The sequence below is a fragment of the Stenella coeruleoalba genome, assembly GCF_951394435.1.
Source record: "Stenella coeruleoalba genome assembly, chromosome: 9".
Lineage (NCBI taxonomy): Eukaryota > Metazoa > Chordata > Mammalia > Artiodactyla > Delphinidae > Stenella > Stenella coeruleoalba.
In genome coordinates, this window is record NC_137155.1 from 44,444,132 (window position 1) to 44,459,190 (window position 15,059).

A 15,059-nucleotide genomic window follows, 5' to 3' on the forward strand; every position below is an offset into this window, starting at 1 on the left:
TTCTTAGAAAGGAAAATTGTAAAGATTTCCAGATAGCATCCTGATTTTTCGTCATAAAAAATCTGCTCTGGGCTTCCCTGGTGGCGCAGTGGTTGAGAGTCCGCCTGCTGATGCAGGGGACACGGGTTTGTGCCCTGGTCCGGGAAGATCCCACATGCCGCGGAGCGGCTGGGCCCGTGAGCCATGGCCGCTGAGCCTGCGCGTCCGGAGCCTGCGCGTCCGGGGCCTGTGCTCTGCAACGGGAGAAGCCACAACAGTGAGAGGCCCGCGTACCGCAAAAAAATAAAAATAAAAAAAAAATCTGCTCTTAGTAAAGAATAAACAACACAGAAAGAGAAAATATAAATATTTAAGGAAAATTTTAGAGAAAGCTTCAAGCTTGTACAACCTCTCTTGTTCTCAATGAAATTAAATTTTCAGTCTCTTATTTCCAGAACTTCTGAGAACTTCCTTACGTACGGGGTCAAAAAAAGAGAGATGGCATATGTAATACTACGGACATAATATTACACCTTTTTCCCCTCTGAAAATACAATAGCAGCTGTGTTTTGCTACATAGCCTTATCCTTATACTAATCTTCAGTGTTAAAGTTACACAGCCCTCTGTATTCTTCTCCTTGGTTAGCAAGGGATTACTTGGAGAGACATATCCTCGTTGTGTTCTACTTCCTCAACACACTTCTTCTTCTTCTTCTTCTTCTTTTTTTCATACCCAGCTATCTCCACATCTTAGCATACCTGGTCTGAAGAGCAGTTGACATCTGGTCAATTACACTTGAGGCACTTGCCAAGAGAGATGCTTGGCCATAGTGATACAAAGTCAGCTTAATAAAATTCCTGCTAGTTGATGCTATTCGAGGAGCAGACAATGGCATGGAGCCATCTACTGGTCCATCCCCAACCCAACAGCTTTGCTTCTCATTGGGGCTTCTCCATCTGGCATGTATGAAAGAAGTCAGTCACCCATCTCATTCCTCATTGCCTTTGCATATATTTCCACTCCCTATTCAAAGTCTGGAAAAATCATGCTCACAATTTCCCAGCTACCATTCCATGAAGGAAAGGTGCCAAAGAAGGAAACTGTTATTCCTTTTCCAGAACTTCTAAAGTCAATATACTTTAAACAGGCAAGCATTTCAAACCATGCAGAACATTGGTTCAAAATAAGCTTTCTTGTTTCCATTCTAGGGTATACTGAGCTAGCCACACAGGAGTCTTCTCTTGCCAGGGAAGCCTGTGGGTTTAAAAGGCATTTGGTACATAGCTAGGCATACTGAGTGCTAAAGTTTCCTGAAGATTTAAATACAGGATTAGATTTTAAATTGTTAATCTACCCAGAAAAATAGTTTCACAGGGATGTTCAGAGGGGATTGCTTCCTGATTTCAAGTTCTCTTTCTGCGCAGTAGTTCTTCCAGCTAACGCAGAAAATCTGTTAGTTTTGCTCTCATAATCTATTTTTATTTTTTGGCCTGGTTTTATTTTTTTAATTTTTTTAAACATCTTTGTTGGAGTATAATTGCTTTACAAGGGTGTGTTAGTTTCTGCTTTATAACAAAGTGAATTAGCCATACATATACATACATCCCTGTATCTCCTCCCTCTTGCATCTCCCTCCCACCCTCCCTATCCCACCCCTCTAGGTGGTCACAAAGCACTGAGCTGATCTCCCTGTGCTATGCGGCTGCTTCCCACTAGCTATCTATTTTACGTTTGGTAGTGTATATATGTCCATGCCACTCTCTCACTTTGTCCCAGCTTACCCTTCCTGCTCCCCATGTCCTCAAATCCATTCTCTAGTAGGTCTGTGTCTTTATTCCCGTCTTGCCCCTAGGTTCTTCATGACCGTTTTTTGTTTTTTTTTTTAGATTCCATATATATGTGTTAACGTACAGTATTTATTTTTCTCTTTCTGACTTACTTCACTGTTTTCATACTCTTTTGATTGGCTGGGTATGCAGCTGTACTACAGCTTGGAACTCTGGTGGAGTTGAAGTTAACAAAGTAAACGTAGAAAATGGGGTTCTATGGAAACAGAAGGGCAATTCAATTTTTGACTTGACCGCTGAACTCATTGCAATTGTGCATGTAATATTAAGACAGAAATGGTGGTGGTTCTCTACAACCCTGTAAAAATATTGGCATGGTCAGGAATTAGTTACAATGAAAACGAATGAAATACCCTTGCAGCAATCTGATACTACCTTGGAGAAGGTGGAAAAGTCAAACAGGCCCTGTGATTGAACCACAGTCATCATATAGAGCGGGACTGAAATGTTTTTAAATGGCTGTGTACCTCCTGCTCCCCATAATATAATGGGAAATTCAGACTACGTGGGTGTAATTCTTTGAATATACAAAAATATTCATTAATAGAGGTTTGGTTGTGTTGCTGTGATCTATTTGGATTAGAAACTTTAAAAATCTCAATGTGGATAATTTTTTATAAATAAGAATGAAAACCTTTTTCTCTTGCCACATGTCAGTTTTCAATACCACTGGCTTGAAATTAAAAATGGCAAACTCTATATTTTATTAAAGTATTTATAACTGATTTTTCTACTAAAGGTGATACACGGCAGATGATTTTTCACCATCTACCATAATGTGGAACAGACATTTTGTCTTGTATCTCCTGCTTTTGCCAGCTTTTATGAGTCAAGCAATATATGGACAAAGAAAGAAAGGATCAAAGTCCAATTTACTTGCAAGGAAAAGTCTCCAGGGTAAAAAAGTGTTTTGTTCTGTCTTTAGCCTCTTAAAACCCTAATTTTTTGTTTTGTTCTGTCTTTAGCCTCTTAAAACCCTAATATGAATTTTTCCAAATAGCATTTGATGCAAATAGCAAACCACATATTTAGGTATATATGTGATATTCTATTTTGATATGATAATAATGCACCTTACAAACTTATAGAGCATACTTATCAAAACATCAGAATTTCTAGAGCACTTGTACATTTATTATCTCATTTGAGCTTCACAGTAGTCTTGTTAGAATGGGCATGACAGAGCTTGCCACTCCCATAGATAAAGAAACTGAGGCCCAGAGAGGTGAAGTGGCACACTCAAGGCCGCAGGCAAATTAATTAGTAAGTCACAGAGCTAGGATTCAAACTTAAGTTCTCCCTGTCAGGTTTCTTTGTCCCTTACCACTGCTACAATATGAAGTGTAGTCATTTTCTCCCTTGATTTCAAAAAAGTGAAAAAAAAAAAAAAAACTGCACCAAAACAAGATGGGGCCTCACCAATATGAGATACAGTTTGAGAATTAGGCAGAGTATTATTTACTTCTAGACAATTTTGCCTAGTGTTTGTTGGATTTTGAAACTATAATGTACTTTCTTTCCCTCTCACTTTAAGCAAGTTTTACTTTGGGAAGATGCTCGGAATATATGGTATTTTGTTTGCTTTTGATTTGTACAATTTTACAAGAGGAAAAGAATTTGTAGACTTAGAAAGAGATTTAGTTCTTTACAGTGTAAGCCCTATCTCAGTAGTGCCACTCTTTTTCACTTCCTTCTCCTCTCAGAAGCAAGCAATTCACGACCACATCACCTCAGGCCTTTCCTTATGCAGAGTTGTTTCATGAGTAAGGGAAAGGATTTTGCCTAACCTGTTCGTCCTATTTTAGACCTCACTTGCTTCATAGATCTTGTCTTCATCGTGGACAGCTCTGAAATTTCTAAAATTTTTCTCTTTGACAAACAGAAAGATTTTGTAGATAGCTTGAGTGCCAAGATTTTTCAATTGACCCCGGCTGGCTCCTTGAAATATGACATCAAACTGGCAGCCCTTCAGTTTAGCAGCTCTGTCCAAATTGATCCACCTTTTTCTTCTTGGAAGGATCTACAGACTTTTAAACAGAGGGTCAAGTCTATGAATTTCATTGGGCAAGGTACTTTCTCTTATTATGCCATTGCCAATGTCACGAGGCTACTTAAGAGAGAAGGGTGCGAAGATGGTGTGAAAGTGGCTTTGCTGATGACTGATGGCATCGACCATCCAAAGAATCCAGATGTTCAAAGTATTTCTGAAGATGCCAGAACTTGAGGAATATTATTTATCACCACTGGACTCTCTACTCTAGTCAATGAAACCAAACTTCGTTTGGTGTCTGGGGATCCACCCAGTGAACCCATTCTACTGTTGAATGATTCAACCCTTGTAGATAAAATTCAGGATCACCTGGTAGGTACCAAATGGGTTGGTTTTGTATATATTTTTCACCATAATATTGATAATTTGTTTACAAATTCTGCAAGGATAGATAGTGGGCCAAAATGATGAAAGGGAAAAAAATCCACCTTGGAAATGGAAAAGAAGAATCTCTCCCATGTGTCTCTCTACTTTCTTGATAGTTTATACCACGTAATCTGGGGAAGTCCCAGACTCATTCTCTGGAACTTTATTGTCAGCTACTGCTGAGGATTTTGGAAGAATTAATTTCCATTCATCCACCTCAGACTCCTGTTTGTACATCCTGGGCTCATTGAACACTGCTGACTTATATTTGATTTGTAGTCAACTTGTGGTCCGCTATATTTGTACTAAGTTCTTCTTTTCCCATTACAGATGTGCAGGAATATTTTTTGACTGTTTGTCTCACCTATTGCCATATTATGCTCAAGGGAAGTTCACAGACTTCCATTAAAAAAAAAATCTCCTTGTTTTTTAGGTGTTAACAAGGTCACCCAGTTTTAAATCAGCTATAACCTGCTGTCGCCCCACAGTTTCTCCCATCAAATCAATGAGTCCCACTAGATTGATCTGATTAGCTGTGTCACTGCTTTTCTTTATTGGTTGTGAGAGCCTTTCCTTGCTGCTAGGGAAAACAGAAGGCAAAGCAATCAGAACAAAAGCCCTCTTCACAGCATTTCTCAAGGAGGAAAATCCTGGAGATAAGGTGGTTGATTTAAGTGTCAAAATTGATTTTCTTAAGAATATTGATTTAAAAAAAGTTTCTTGAGAGGAGGGCAAGGACAATGTGTCCTTTAGGTCCTGAGCACTCCATATGGGCTCTTTTCTATCAGTTGAAAAAACCGCAGGCCCCGTTTCAGAGTCTGTTTTTCTCCTTTTGTCCCTTCCCTCAATTCTTTTCCCAACATTACTTTGATTTTGTTACTCTCAGCTGTTTTCAGCATGAGATGCTGGGTTTTTCTTACCTAAATAATAGTGATCATGTCTTGAGTGCTCTCTGTGTGTTATGCATTGCTCTGAGTACTTTACATATTTTATTTTATTCAATGTTTACAACAATCTTATGATGTAGGTATTATTATTATCTCCATTTTATAGTTGAAAATTTAAGGCCAGCTAAAAACCCTGGAGTCTGCATGCTTAACCCTGTAAAGTTATATTGAGAAGGAGAGTAGTAACTATTTTTTATGGTTTTCTCAATTAAAATTGCCTTGAAAGAGTTAAGGAACATCCCTTCTCCAAAGTTACTATTGTTTCTAGCCTTTTTTAACTTGGGCATTAGGGGTAGATGGGGAGAGTTCTGCCTAGACCGCAGGTGATAGGCTCAGCTCCCAGGTACTTGGGGTGAATGCTTACGTGAGCATCTCTTCTGCAGGAAAGGGGAATGTGCTGGGTGCCTGGCTAACTGCGTAGCCCTGCCTGCGCCATAGTTTAAGGAGTCCTCACCCCTGAATAAAAGAGAAGTTTCAAGCATGTTCAGGAGAGAACCCTGGGGTTGTGATGAGTCACTTGTTGCTGCCTGGAGAGGACACAGGACAGGCAGCTCCTTGTTTGGCCAGATGTGTCGGTTCAGGAGGTTCATACGCCCTCCAGACACACCCTTGCCAAGAGCTCCTGCCCAACTGAGAACACAGGCTGTTGGCAGTAAACCTGAAGCAAGACTGCTTGTTTCTGGGGAAACCAAAAAATGACCAAGCATCCTAATGACTCTGCTCTTCCATAGCATCTTGTGATTTCAGCTTATTTGTTCAGATGGAAGCTCTGTGAAGAGAACTTACTAGGCTTTTCAAAGAAAGATATACCAAGCTTCAATGTTTCAAATTGCCATGGTCTAGGAAGCAGAACTTGACTTTTGATCCGACCATTGGAAAAAGTCCTCATCTAATCTGTTTCTATTACATCTGTAGTTCAATTTTTTAAACTTTTTATTTTGTAATTATTACGCAGTTGATTTTTTAAAATAAGTTAATGCAGTATAATTTAAGTACACATCTGTGTCTACTTTGAGTGCATGTTTCCCTGAGTTTTGATAGATGTATACACCCATGAAACAACCAGCACAAGTAGGAAAGAGAACACTTCTATCATCCCTAAAAGGTTCCTTATGCCTCTTTGCAATAGTGTTTCCCTTGTCCCTTAAACGCTACTGATCTGACTTGTCATCCTAGATTAGTGTATTTTCTAGATTTTTACGTAAACAAGCTCACAGCACGTGCACTCTTTTTGTGTCAGGCTTCTTACTGCCAGCATAATGATTTTGAAATGCATCTGGGTTGTTTTTTGTATCAGCAGTTTATTCCGTTTACTGCAGAGTAGACTTTAGTTGAATTTCACTGTGGACAAAGGAGTGTCCACAGTGAACAGATTTTGCGGAGCCAAGACAAATCAAGGAACCATCACACATTCCTTGACGCCTCTTGCAGGAAGTATCACATAAGAATCCCATGAAAGCATTTTAGTTCTGAATTACCCAAGAGAGACCTGATGATTCCAAGGTGAAGAAAATACTTGTGCTCCTATTTTATTATGATTTACATAACAGTATTGAAACCTAAGAAACAGATTCAAACCAATCTCCTGGATATATTACTTGGTCCTTCAAAAGAGCAAGAGAGAGTACATAGAGATTTTAAAACTTCTTTATCACCTTTGATATTAAAAATTTTGAAGTCTTTATGGGAATAAAGGTTGTGGCAAATTGGTCTCATTCTCTGAAGATAATTAAGCAAAACATCCATTTAGTGTATCCTCTCCTTCACATACAAAGGGATCAACTTGAATGGCTATTCTGCTACCGTAGTAAGCTGCAAATATATTTTTTTTATCATAGAGTTTGTAATCCTTGCCTACTAAGTTCTTTATTCTCATCCTATTTGCTGTCATGCTAATAACTTTGACACCTTCCTCACATTTTCTCCATTCCCTTCTCATAGCCTTGATCTCACGGTCACTCGCAAAACTGGCAATTCCATTCTAGCCTTCTTTCTTCACATATCTGCCATCATAAAACTCTGATTCCATTAGTAAAATGATGCTTCTTTTGCTCTGGTGAGGTCCTTTCTCTATATTTTTTCATTTAAACCAGTGGTCCACAACATTTTTGGCACCAGGGACCAGTTTCGTAAAGACAATTTTTCCAAGGACTGGGGCGGTGGACAGGGGAAGGTTGCAGGATGATTCAAGCGCATTACATTTATTGTGAACTTTATTTCTATTATTATTACATTGTAATATATAATGAAATAATTAAACAACTCACCATAATGCTGACAGGAGGAAGAGCTCAGGTGGTAATGCGAGCGATGGGAAGCAGCTGTAAATAGAGATGAAGCTTTACTCACTTTTCCGCCCCTTACCACCTGCTGTGTGGCCCAGTTCCTCACCTGGGGGTTGGGGACCCCTGATTTAAACTACAGTATCCACCTAGACCTTACTTGAACATGCCCTTCCCTCTGGCTTTGACCATATTCTCCCAGCTGTCCTCCACACAGCCTGCCTCTCTGCTTAAGTGAGGGGCCTCACTACTTCCCAATTCTCCAGCTCTGTCCACGTGGGCCCTTCTGTCCACTCTTTTTAAATGTCCCTTCTCACTGCTTCCTTTGTCTGATTGCCCACACTAGTCTTTATGCCTTTTTTCCTTATAAACTTTGACATATAGAACAGCATTCCATCAATGAGTTGGTCCTTTGCATTTCTTTATTCAAAATTATCCAGAAAGTCCAACTATTCCAAGAAACCGTCCTGTTCCTCCCCCTCAACGCCCCCCAAGTCTAGGATCTCCTTCCCAAGCAGCTTGCTTTGCCATGTTTTCTATCACTGGGGCTTATAGGCTGTAAGTGCCCTTAGGGAACGGAGCTTTGTTCTTTGTTTCAAACAGTCTTATCTGTTACGTAGTTTTGAATCCATTTTTGTTTCCACAGAAATATAAATTCCAGCAAACACAAAATCAAATGAGTTCCAAAAATAATTAGTAAGTTGTGCTGTTATGGTTTTTAAGCCCGTGGCGCATATTTTTAAGGGGTAATATGGCAAAGCAGAAATTGAATTTTCAAATGAAAAGCTTAAAAGGTGTAAAATTACACATGAGCCACAGTAGCAGTTAAATTTATCAGTTTAAAATTGATAAGGATATTGCTTATTGTAAAAAGGTGGTAAAGTGACACAACTTTGAATTTTTCCTTATTTTAGTAGTTATTTTCAAATATTACAATTTGACTTGAATTATTGTTTTATCGTCTCTTTTGAACTCCTTTCAAATTCCTTTCCTCTCTCTCCCTCCCAGAGGAAACCAAGTTTCTGACGTATATTTTAAATATTTTCACAATTTGGATCACATTGTATGTGTTCATTTGCAACTTGCTTTTCCACTCAACAGTTTAGGAAAGTTATCTATGTTAAAATACAGAAATTCAACGCATTGACTTTAACGGCTGAGTAGTATTTTGTTTATTGATCCATTACACTATTGATGGATATTTTATTTCAAATTTTTCGCTATTAAAAACAATGAATGCTGAAATATACAAGTACAAGAATTTCTCTAGGGTATGTCTGGAAGGGATGTCAGGATCACAGGTGGAAGCAAGGACTTGTCCTGGGCAGCCTAGAGATAAAGCATGTACATTTCAACTTTCTAGGCACAGCCGAATGTTCTGGAGACAGTAAAGCCATTTTACACTAAAATCGTCAGTTTTTCTGAGTTCCCATTCTCCACATGACCTACAAGCTCTTAAAGATACAAGTATCTCATTTGCTTTCAGCCAGGGTTTACACTGGCTAGTAATTTAAAATCACTGGGGCAGGGGACGATGGAGGGAAAGAAAGCCATAGGTGAGACTGAATTTGGTAGACAGGGTCTGTGGCCAGGGTTTTACAGCTCCCAAGACCATGTTGTCAACCTTTCTCATTTTATATAGATGTGGAAAATGACCTGGAAGGATATATGACGTACCTAAGGCCAGGTGGCTAGATAATGGTGGAAACAGGATGAAAACCCTGGGTGATGAAATTCCCAGCCTAAATTTTTCTCTGATTAAATCCCTAGAATCACTTAAAGCATTTTTCTATCTCTTCCCTCTAAATGATTCATTTGATTGGAAATAAAGGTAGAGTAAAAACAAAACAAAAAAGGATGCAGAGTCCTCCATAAAGGTACAACTCTGACTTATCTTTTGCTTCTTCATTACATGCTTTATTTTTAACATCTTGCAACAAATATTCTAGTGCTTTTTGCTTCCATCTTCTATTTTACCATGTAAATTACCCCTCAGATTCAGTCATAAGGCATTAATTTGACACATAACTTCTACCTTAAGAAAGCAATAATTCTATCTGTAAACGTAAGTTCTGTCCAGTGTTTGACTTCAGACACGACCTTCAGTGCTCTTCTCAGGTAATACCACACTGAGCTCGAGTAGGGTAGTGAGACCTACATGTTGGACAAAAACCACATCGGGAATTTCTCTAAAATTATGAATTTAAAGTAGTTTTGAAAAACATTCTGGCTACTTCATTTCTGTGTGGTTAAGTAGAAAATAGCACTGAACTTGGTTAGGCAGCTCAGCTCAAGTGTGTGACCTTGGGCAAGTCACAGCACTGCGTCTCACGTTTCCTTATGAGAGAACGAGCTGCTGGACCATATTGACTTGTAAGCCTCATTAATATTTCATGAAACGATCATCCTAAAATATATGTTTTAATGCTGAAAAATAAGTGCATATCTGTAAAGGAATAGAAAAATAGAGAAGAGAAAATACACAATTACATATTCTGCCAAAGTCTGTAAATAAAAGTGAGAAATTTCTTATTATGGCTGATGAAGCTTGTAGTCAAACTATGGAGATACAGAGCTGATAAAAAAGAAACAAGAGATAAAACATAGGACGCAAAAGGATAAAATTTCTAGAAAAAATTACTTTTAATGAATGCTAGTGCCCTTCATGTCTTCTATCAGTAGACAGCTCAGAGTGCTCCTTGGGCTGTTGGCTGGGCTTTATTGATTTCACAAGGTTAAAAAGGCTGAACTGCTATTTTTTTTGGAAATTGCATATCCCATAGGGAATAATTAAGGTTAATAAGAAGCTGGAAGCAGAACCCAGAATTGAGTTGATGTTTCATTCTTTTTTCCCTCCTAGGATATCTTATTTGAAGAGAAGGTAAGCACCACATGCTGTGATCACTATGAATTACTCTAAAAGCTCACATAAGCAAACCAGCATTATAACTCACATTAGAAGATAAGGTGTGACGAAATAAAAATGCTTAATTCTTTTTAAAATGAGCCACTCTATTTTGAGGCAGCCATTTGATTTATTTTATGTCACCCTCTACAATGCAGGTTGGAAAATTTAGAAAAAGTAGGAAATATTTAAGCGATTTTAGAGAGTGATTTTAGAAATCAATGATAACCAGACACCATAGTTTTTGCTGACTTTGACATGACTTCCTTTTTTCTAATTGTGTCTCAATACCTGCTACTTACGGGAGTCCTCCACTCTAGGAACTGTGCCTTGTGTTGGCCAGGGTTAGGCAGTGTTCCTGGCTAAGGAACAGGGCTTAGAGTTGCCCCTGCTGCCTGGTGGCTGACTATGCTTATTCTCTTCCCTGTTGGTGGCAACCAGACCAAGTGACAAAGGAAACTGGCCAATATCGATTGGACGGTACTCAGCACAATAGATGACCGTGAGCTTGCTGAGGACTGCTCTACTGGATGTGTGTTTCTGGGCAAAGAGTTTGGAACATCTGAACTTTGTTCGATAAACTGATTCTTTAACATTAGGAGTATCACATAAAATAATAGGAGCCAACCAAAGCTTGTAGAGCACTACGTTTCATTATTTTGTATGCCATTAAGACAGATTAAAAAAAAACCCTCTGGGGCTTCCCTGGTGGCGCAGTGGTTGAGAGTCTCCCTGCCGATGCAGGGGACGTGGGTTCGTGCCCCGGTTCGGGAGGATCCCACATGCCATGGAGCGGCTGGGCCCGTGGGCCATGGCCGCTGAGCCTGCACATCAGGAGCCTGTGCTCTGCAACGGGAGAGGCCACAACGGTGAGAGGCCCGCATACCGCAAAAAAAAAAAACCCTCTGTCAACCTATGATACAGTACCTCCTTATGAATTACAATTTTTCATTTTATACTATGGCAAGAGTCCTTTTAGATCTATTTAGATATAGATTTTTAAATCCTGTTGTCACTTCTGTGCATACAGGTAAGGGAAAATATAAGCAAACTAAATTGGTTATTTCTAAAACTTCTTCACATTCAAAGTTGAAATCCTCTAAAATCACTTTTTGTCTCAGAGTCATTATTGGCTTTTCTACACAATACCAGCCCCTGTGCCACCAAAAGTGTTGGTGATGCAGCATTTCTTCAAGTGCTCTTGTTGTGTCTCTGGAGTTTTATTCCATCTCATTCTGGAAGCGCTGAAGTGCATGCGCAGAAAATACCAGCTTCATCTTGGTTGGGCGTGACTCATTTAATATGCATTCTGGTTTCAAAGATGCGGAAATAAGGAAAAATATGCATCTTAGAATTGATAAAATATGGTATAAGTCAAATTTTTTCCTTTTTTGAGTAAAGGAGTATTTGGTGTTTGTATATTATTGAGCCTGGATGCATTGTATAGAAGAGAAACAGCAGAAATTCCCAAAGTCCACTGAAAATGTTTATTTTTCCATTTTAACTGGCAAGTGATGTTATACATAAATTTTTAATGGGAGGTTTATTTTATTTAACCATGGCAACATTTAATAATACTTTATTAGCTAGGTCTTCCTAGATCAGGGTTTTCCTGGAAGAATTTAATAGGGAGAGCAAAAGCTCCATATATTTGCAAGGTAAAGTTTCTTCAAGGAGTGTTCCATTTAGTTGTGTACTGAATGAGATTTAAAACGCTATATTTCACTGAGTGTTAATATTGTGCTTCATTATTGATTTAGTGTGAACGCAAGATCTGTGAATGTGAGAAGGGGGATCCAGGCGACCCAGGGCCTCCTGTGAGTATATTTCTGTTTTGAACTTAGGGTCAAGTCAGGAAGTCCTAGCGATGATAGCTCTGCCCTGAAAACACTGGGCTACTTTGTGCTGTTGAAAAGCAGTTGTGTGCAAATAGCAGCAAAAACAGAAACGCTGTTCCTTTCTTTTATTCCTAAAGGGATACATTCTGTCCTTAGAAATAAGCTTGAGAGTTTACTGAACTGAATTGAGGGCAGATTTGGTTTAAAATGACGACGTTCTTCCCACGAAGGATATTTCAGCATCACTTCTGATGCAACAATTGAAGCCAGAGTTTCTCAATACTGAAGTGAAAATTTAGAGAAAGAGCTCATACAAATCCTCAGTGCTCTAGACAAAGCTTTATCCTACTTCCACCTAGAAACAAGTGACCTCTCCAGAAATTAACTGTGTCTTCACACTTAGCCAAGTGCAACCCCAAAATGCCTCATGGGGAGGAAGCTTGTCAGGAAGCTCTGGAAATTAGAGTGAATTGTGTGAAATGGAAGACACCACTTGGCAAACAAAGGTAAATGGCAGGATTTACTAAGATGATTCAATACTTGAAAAGATAATCCCCAAAGGAGTGCTTCCTTTATATTCTGCCCTAATATCTGGTAGATGCCATGTCTGTACTGGGAGGGCATTGGAAATGACATCACAATGACTGGAGATGCTGAATGTTTCTCTAACAGTCACCTTCAGGTGCCTGCACGCTGCTACTTCAGTTTTTTATTTACTTCTGTGATTTCAAACCTTAGAGGTCAAAAGCCCTGTGGAGATATCTCACAAAAATTCATTGATAATGTGTTTGAACTGATGCTTGTATTTGGGGGGCAGGGAGGGGAATGTGTACAGTGAATTTCTTAGACTGTAACACATTTTCCCTTGAGTCTTGGGTCCAAAGCCTATACTTTTTCAAATCATTCTACTAATCAAGGCATTAGAAAGAGGGAGTGTTTGTCTTTTTTTTTCTTCAAAATACAAGTTAGATACATTACATGATAACGTGGCAGTCAGTAGAAGCTAGTTTTGGCCAAAGCAAAGGTTTAACTTTCCCTTCCTATAAAGTCTTACTTTATACTTATTACACCAAGAGATTGCCGGGGAAGGTTTGCTTGGGATATTCAATTACGTTTTAGAATAAACAGTAAAAAGAAACCTTACAACTGCTGAGCTAATCTGACTATTTCAGTCCCTTAATATTGTTGGAAGTGATTACTGTACCATGTTTTAATAGGGATAGCCATAGAAATATGTTATTTAACATTTATTGAGTGTTCCCAAAACCAGTTCACAGAAAAGTGAGATTTTTGGTGGTTTGAGAATAGGAAAATAAAATGCCTTTCTAGAATAGGATTGAAGAACTCTCTTCTTCCATCTTTTGAGATTCTCTCTTGGACATCAGGAATAGAGAGACATTATCTTTTTTGAGCAAATCTAGAGAATCTGCCATTTCAAGACTGTGCCGTCTTCCTGGTGTGTAGTAAGGGAAAACAGAGTTGAATCTCTGCTTGGTATGTAAAGTGTTTTTTACAATCATCTCTAATTTTAGGGAATGAAGCTGATCAGAAATTAATGTAAGGTGTAGGAAACTAATAGAATGCCTGGCTCCATGTAATCTTTTTTCCCTTTGCCTTCAGGGTACACATGGAAACCCAGGTATCAAAGGTGAGTGAGGACCTAAAGGAAACCCGGTAAATGAATAAACAGCTTTCACTTAAACCAGTGAATCGCCTTCTAGGTCTACTTAAATAACAAAAATTTAAAAAACAAAGGATTGTAATATATGCCAATGCCAAAAATCTGATGATTCCCACGAAGAATACAGGCTGTTTACTTCCTACATCATCTGTCTGGTTTGTGTAAGCTTGTATTTACAAATTCTGAGAAACATACGACCATTTTAGTCAATAAGTTCAGGAAACCTAGGGAGGTGAATAAAGAGAAACTTGTTCTTAAATAATGGAGGCCTAAATTAATTACTACAATGTTCCACGAATCACTGATACATATTCCAAAGCAGATTGCTATTGACACTTGTAATTTTCATGGATTCACTTGATGGGTAACTCACCTACAATAACAATAGGAAAAACACCAGATCGTCTCTTACTCCCAAACCAAGTTCAGGCATTTCCCCAATTCTTTTCTTTGTGTACTCATCAATAAAATCCTAGATTAATTTAAAAAAAAATATATCATTGTTGGGATGATGGTCTTCCAAGTTCAAGAGCAACAGAAGGAATCATAGGAGAGAGATTAGCAGATGCAACCATGTGAAAATTTGAGGAAAGTTCGTATATAATGAAAAATAATAATTAAAATAAAGAGGAAAACATATAGGGAAATGTTTATGTCAAAATACAATGGATATTGGGTTAATTGCTATAGTACATAAAGACTTTATAAAATAGATGAGAAACTAATAATTAAATGGTCAAAGGACACAAACAATTTTCAAGACAGGAAATAAATCCAGTGAAAAAAGAAATAGAAAAATGTTTAATTTCACTGGATAATGAATGAAATTTAAAGACAGACAACGAGGTACCCTTTACTGCTAATTATTCACATTTTAGAAACTTTGGACTCCAAGGGTGTTGGGTTGTTTTTTGCGAGGGAGGGGAGTAATTTTCTAGTTCACGAGTTTGTTTTTTTCTGTATTTTAAATTATAAAAAACATTTCTTATAGCACTTAACACAGCAATATTAAAACAATAATAACTAGTGATAGCAATGTGGTGGTGAAACTGGTTTCCTCTTCATTGCAAAGGTAACTTGGCACAGACACACAAACACTTTTGGAAGCAATTAGGCACTATAAGAAGCATTCAAATATTCAAAATGTTAATGCCAGTAACTCC

The 15,059-nt window shown here is 38.3% G+C and overlaps 1 protein-coding gene across 1 annotated transcript in view; it reads left to right on the top strand.

Annotated features, from left to right (window-relative positions):
* Positions 1–2,603: 2,603 nt before the first annotated feature.
* The window catches only part of COL28A1 (collagen type XXVIII alpha 1 chain), a gene marked incomplete at both ends in the record, with an annotated part of 159,483 nt that continues 147,027 nt past the window's right edge, over positions 2,604–15,059 (top strand). Inside the window, 7 exon segments of the mRNA XM_079932578.1 lie at positions 2,604–2,724; positions 3,633–4,048; positions 4,052–4,189; positions 10,333–10,353; positions 12,138–12,194; positions 13,836–13,868; positions 13,872–13,889. Coding sequence (XP_079788704.1) covers positions 2,604–2,724; positions 3,633–4,048; positions 4,052–4,189; positions 10,333–10,353; positions 12,138–12,194; positions 13,836–13,868; positions 13,872–13,889 — 804 coding nt within the window.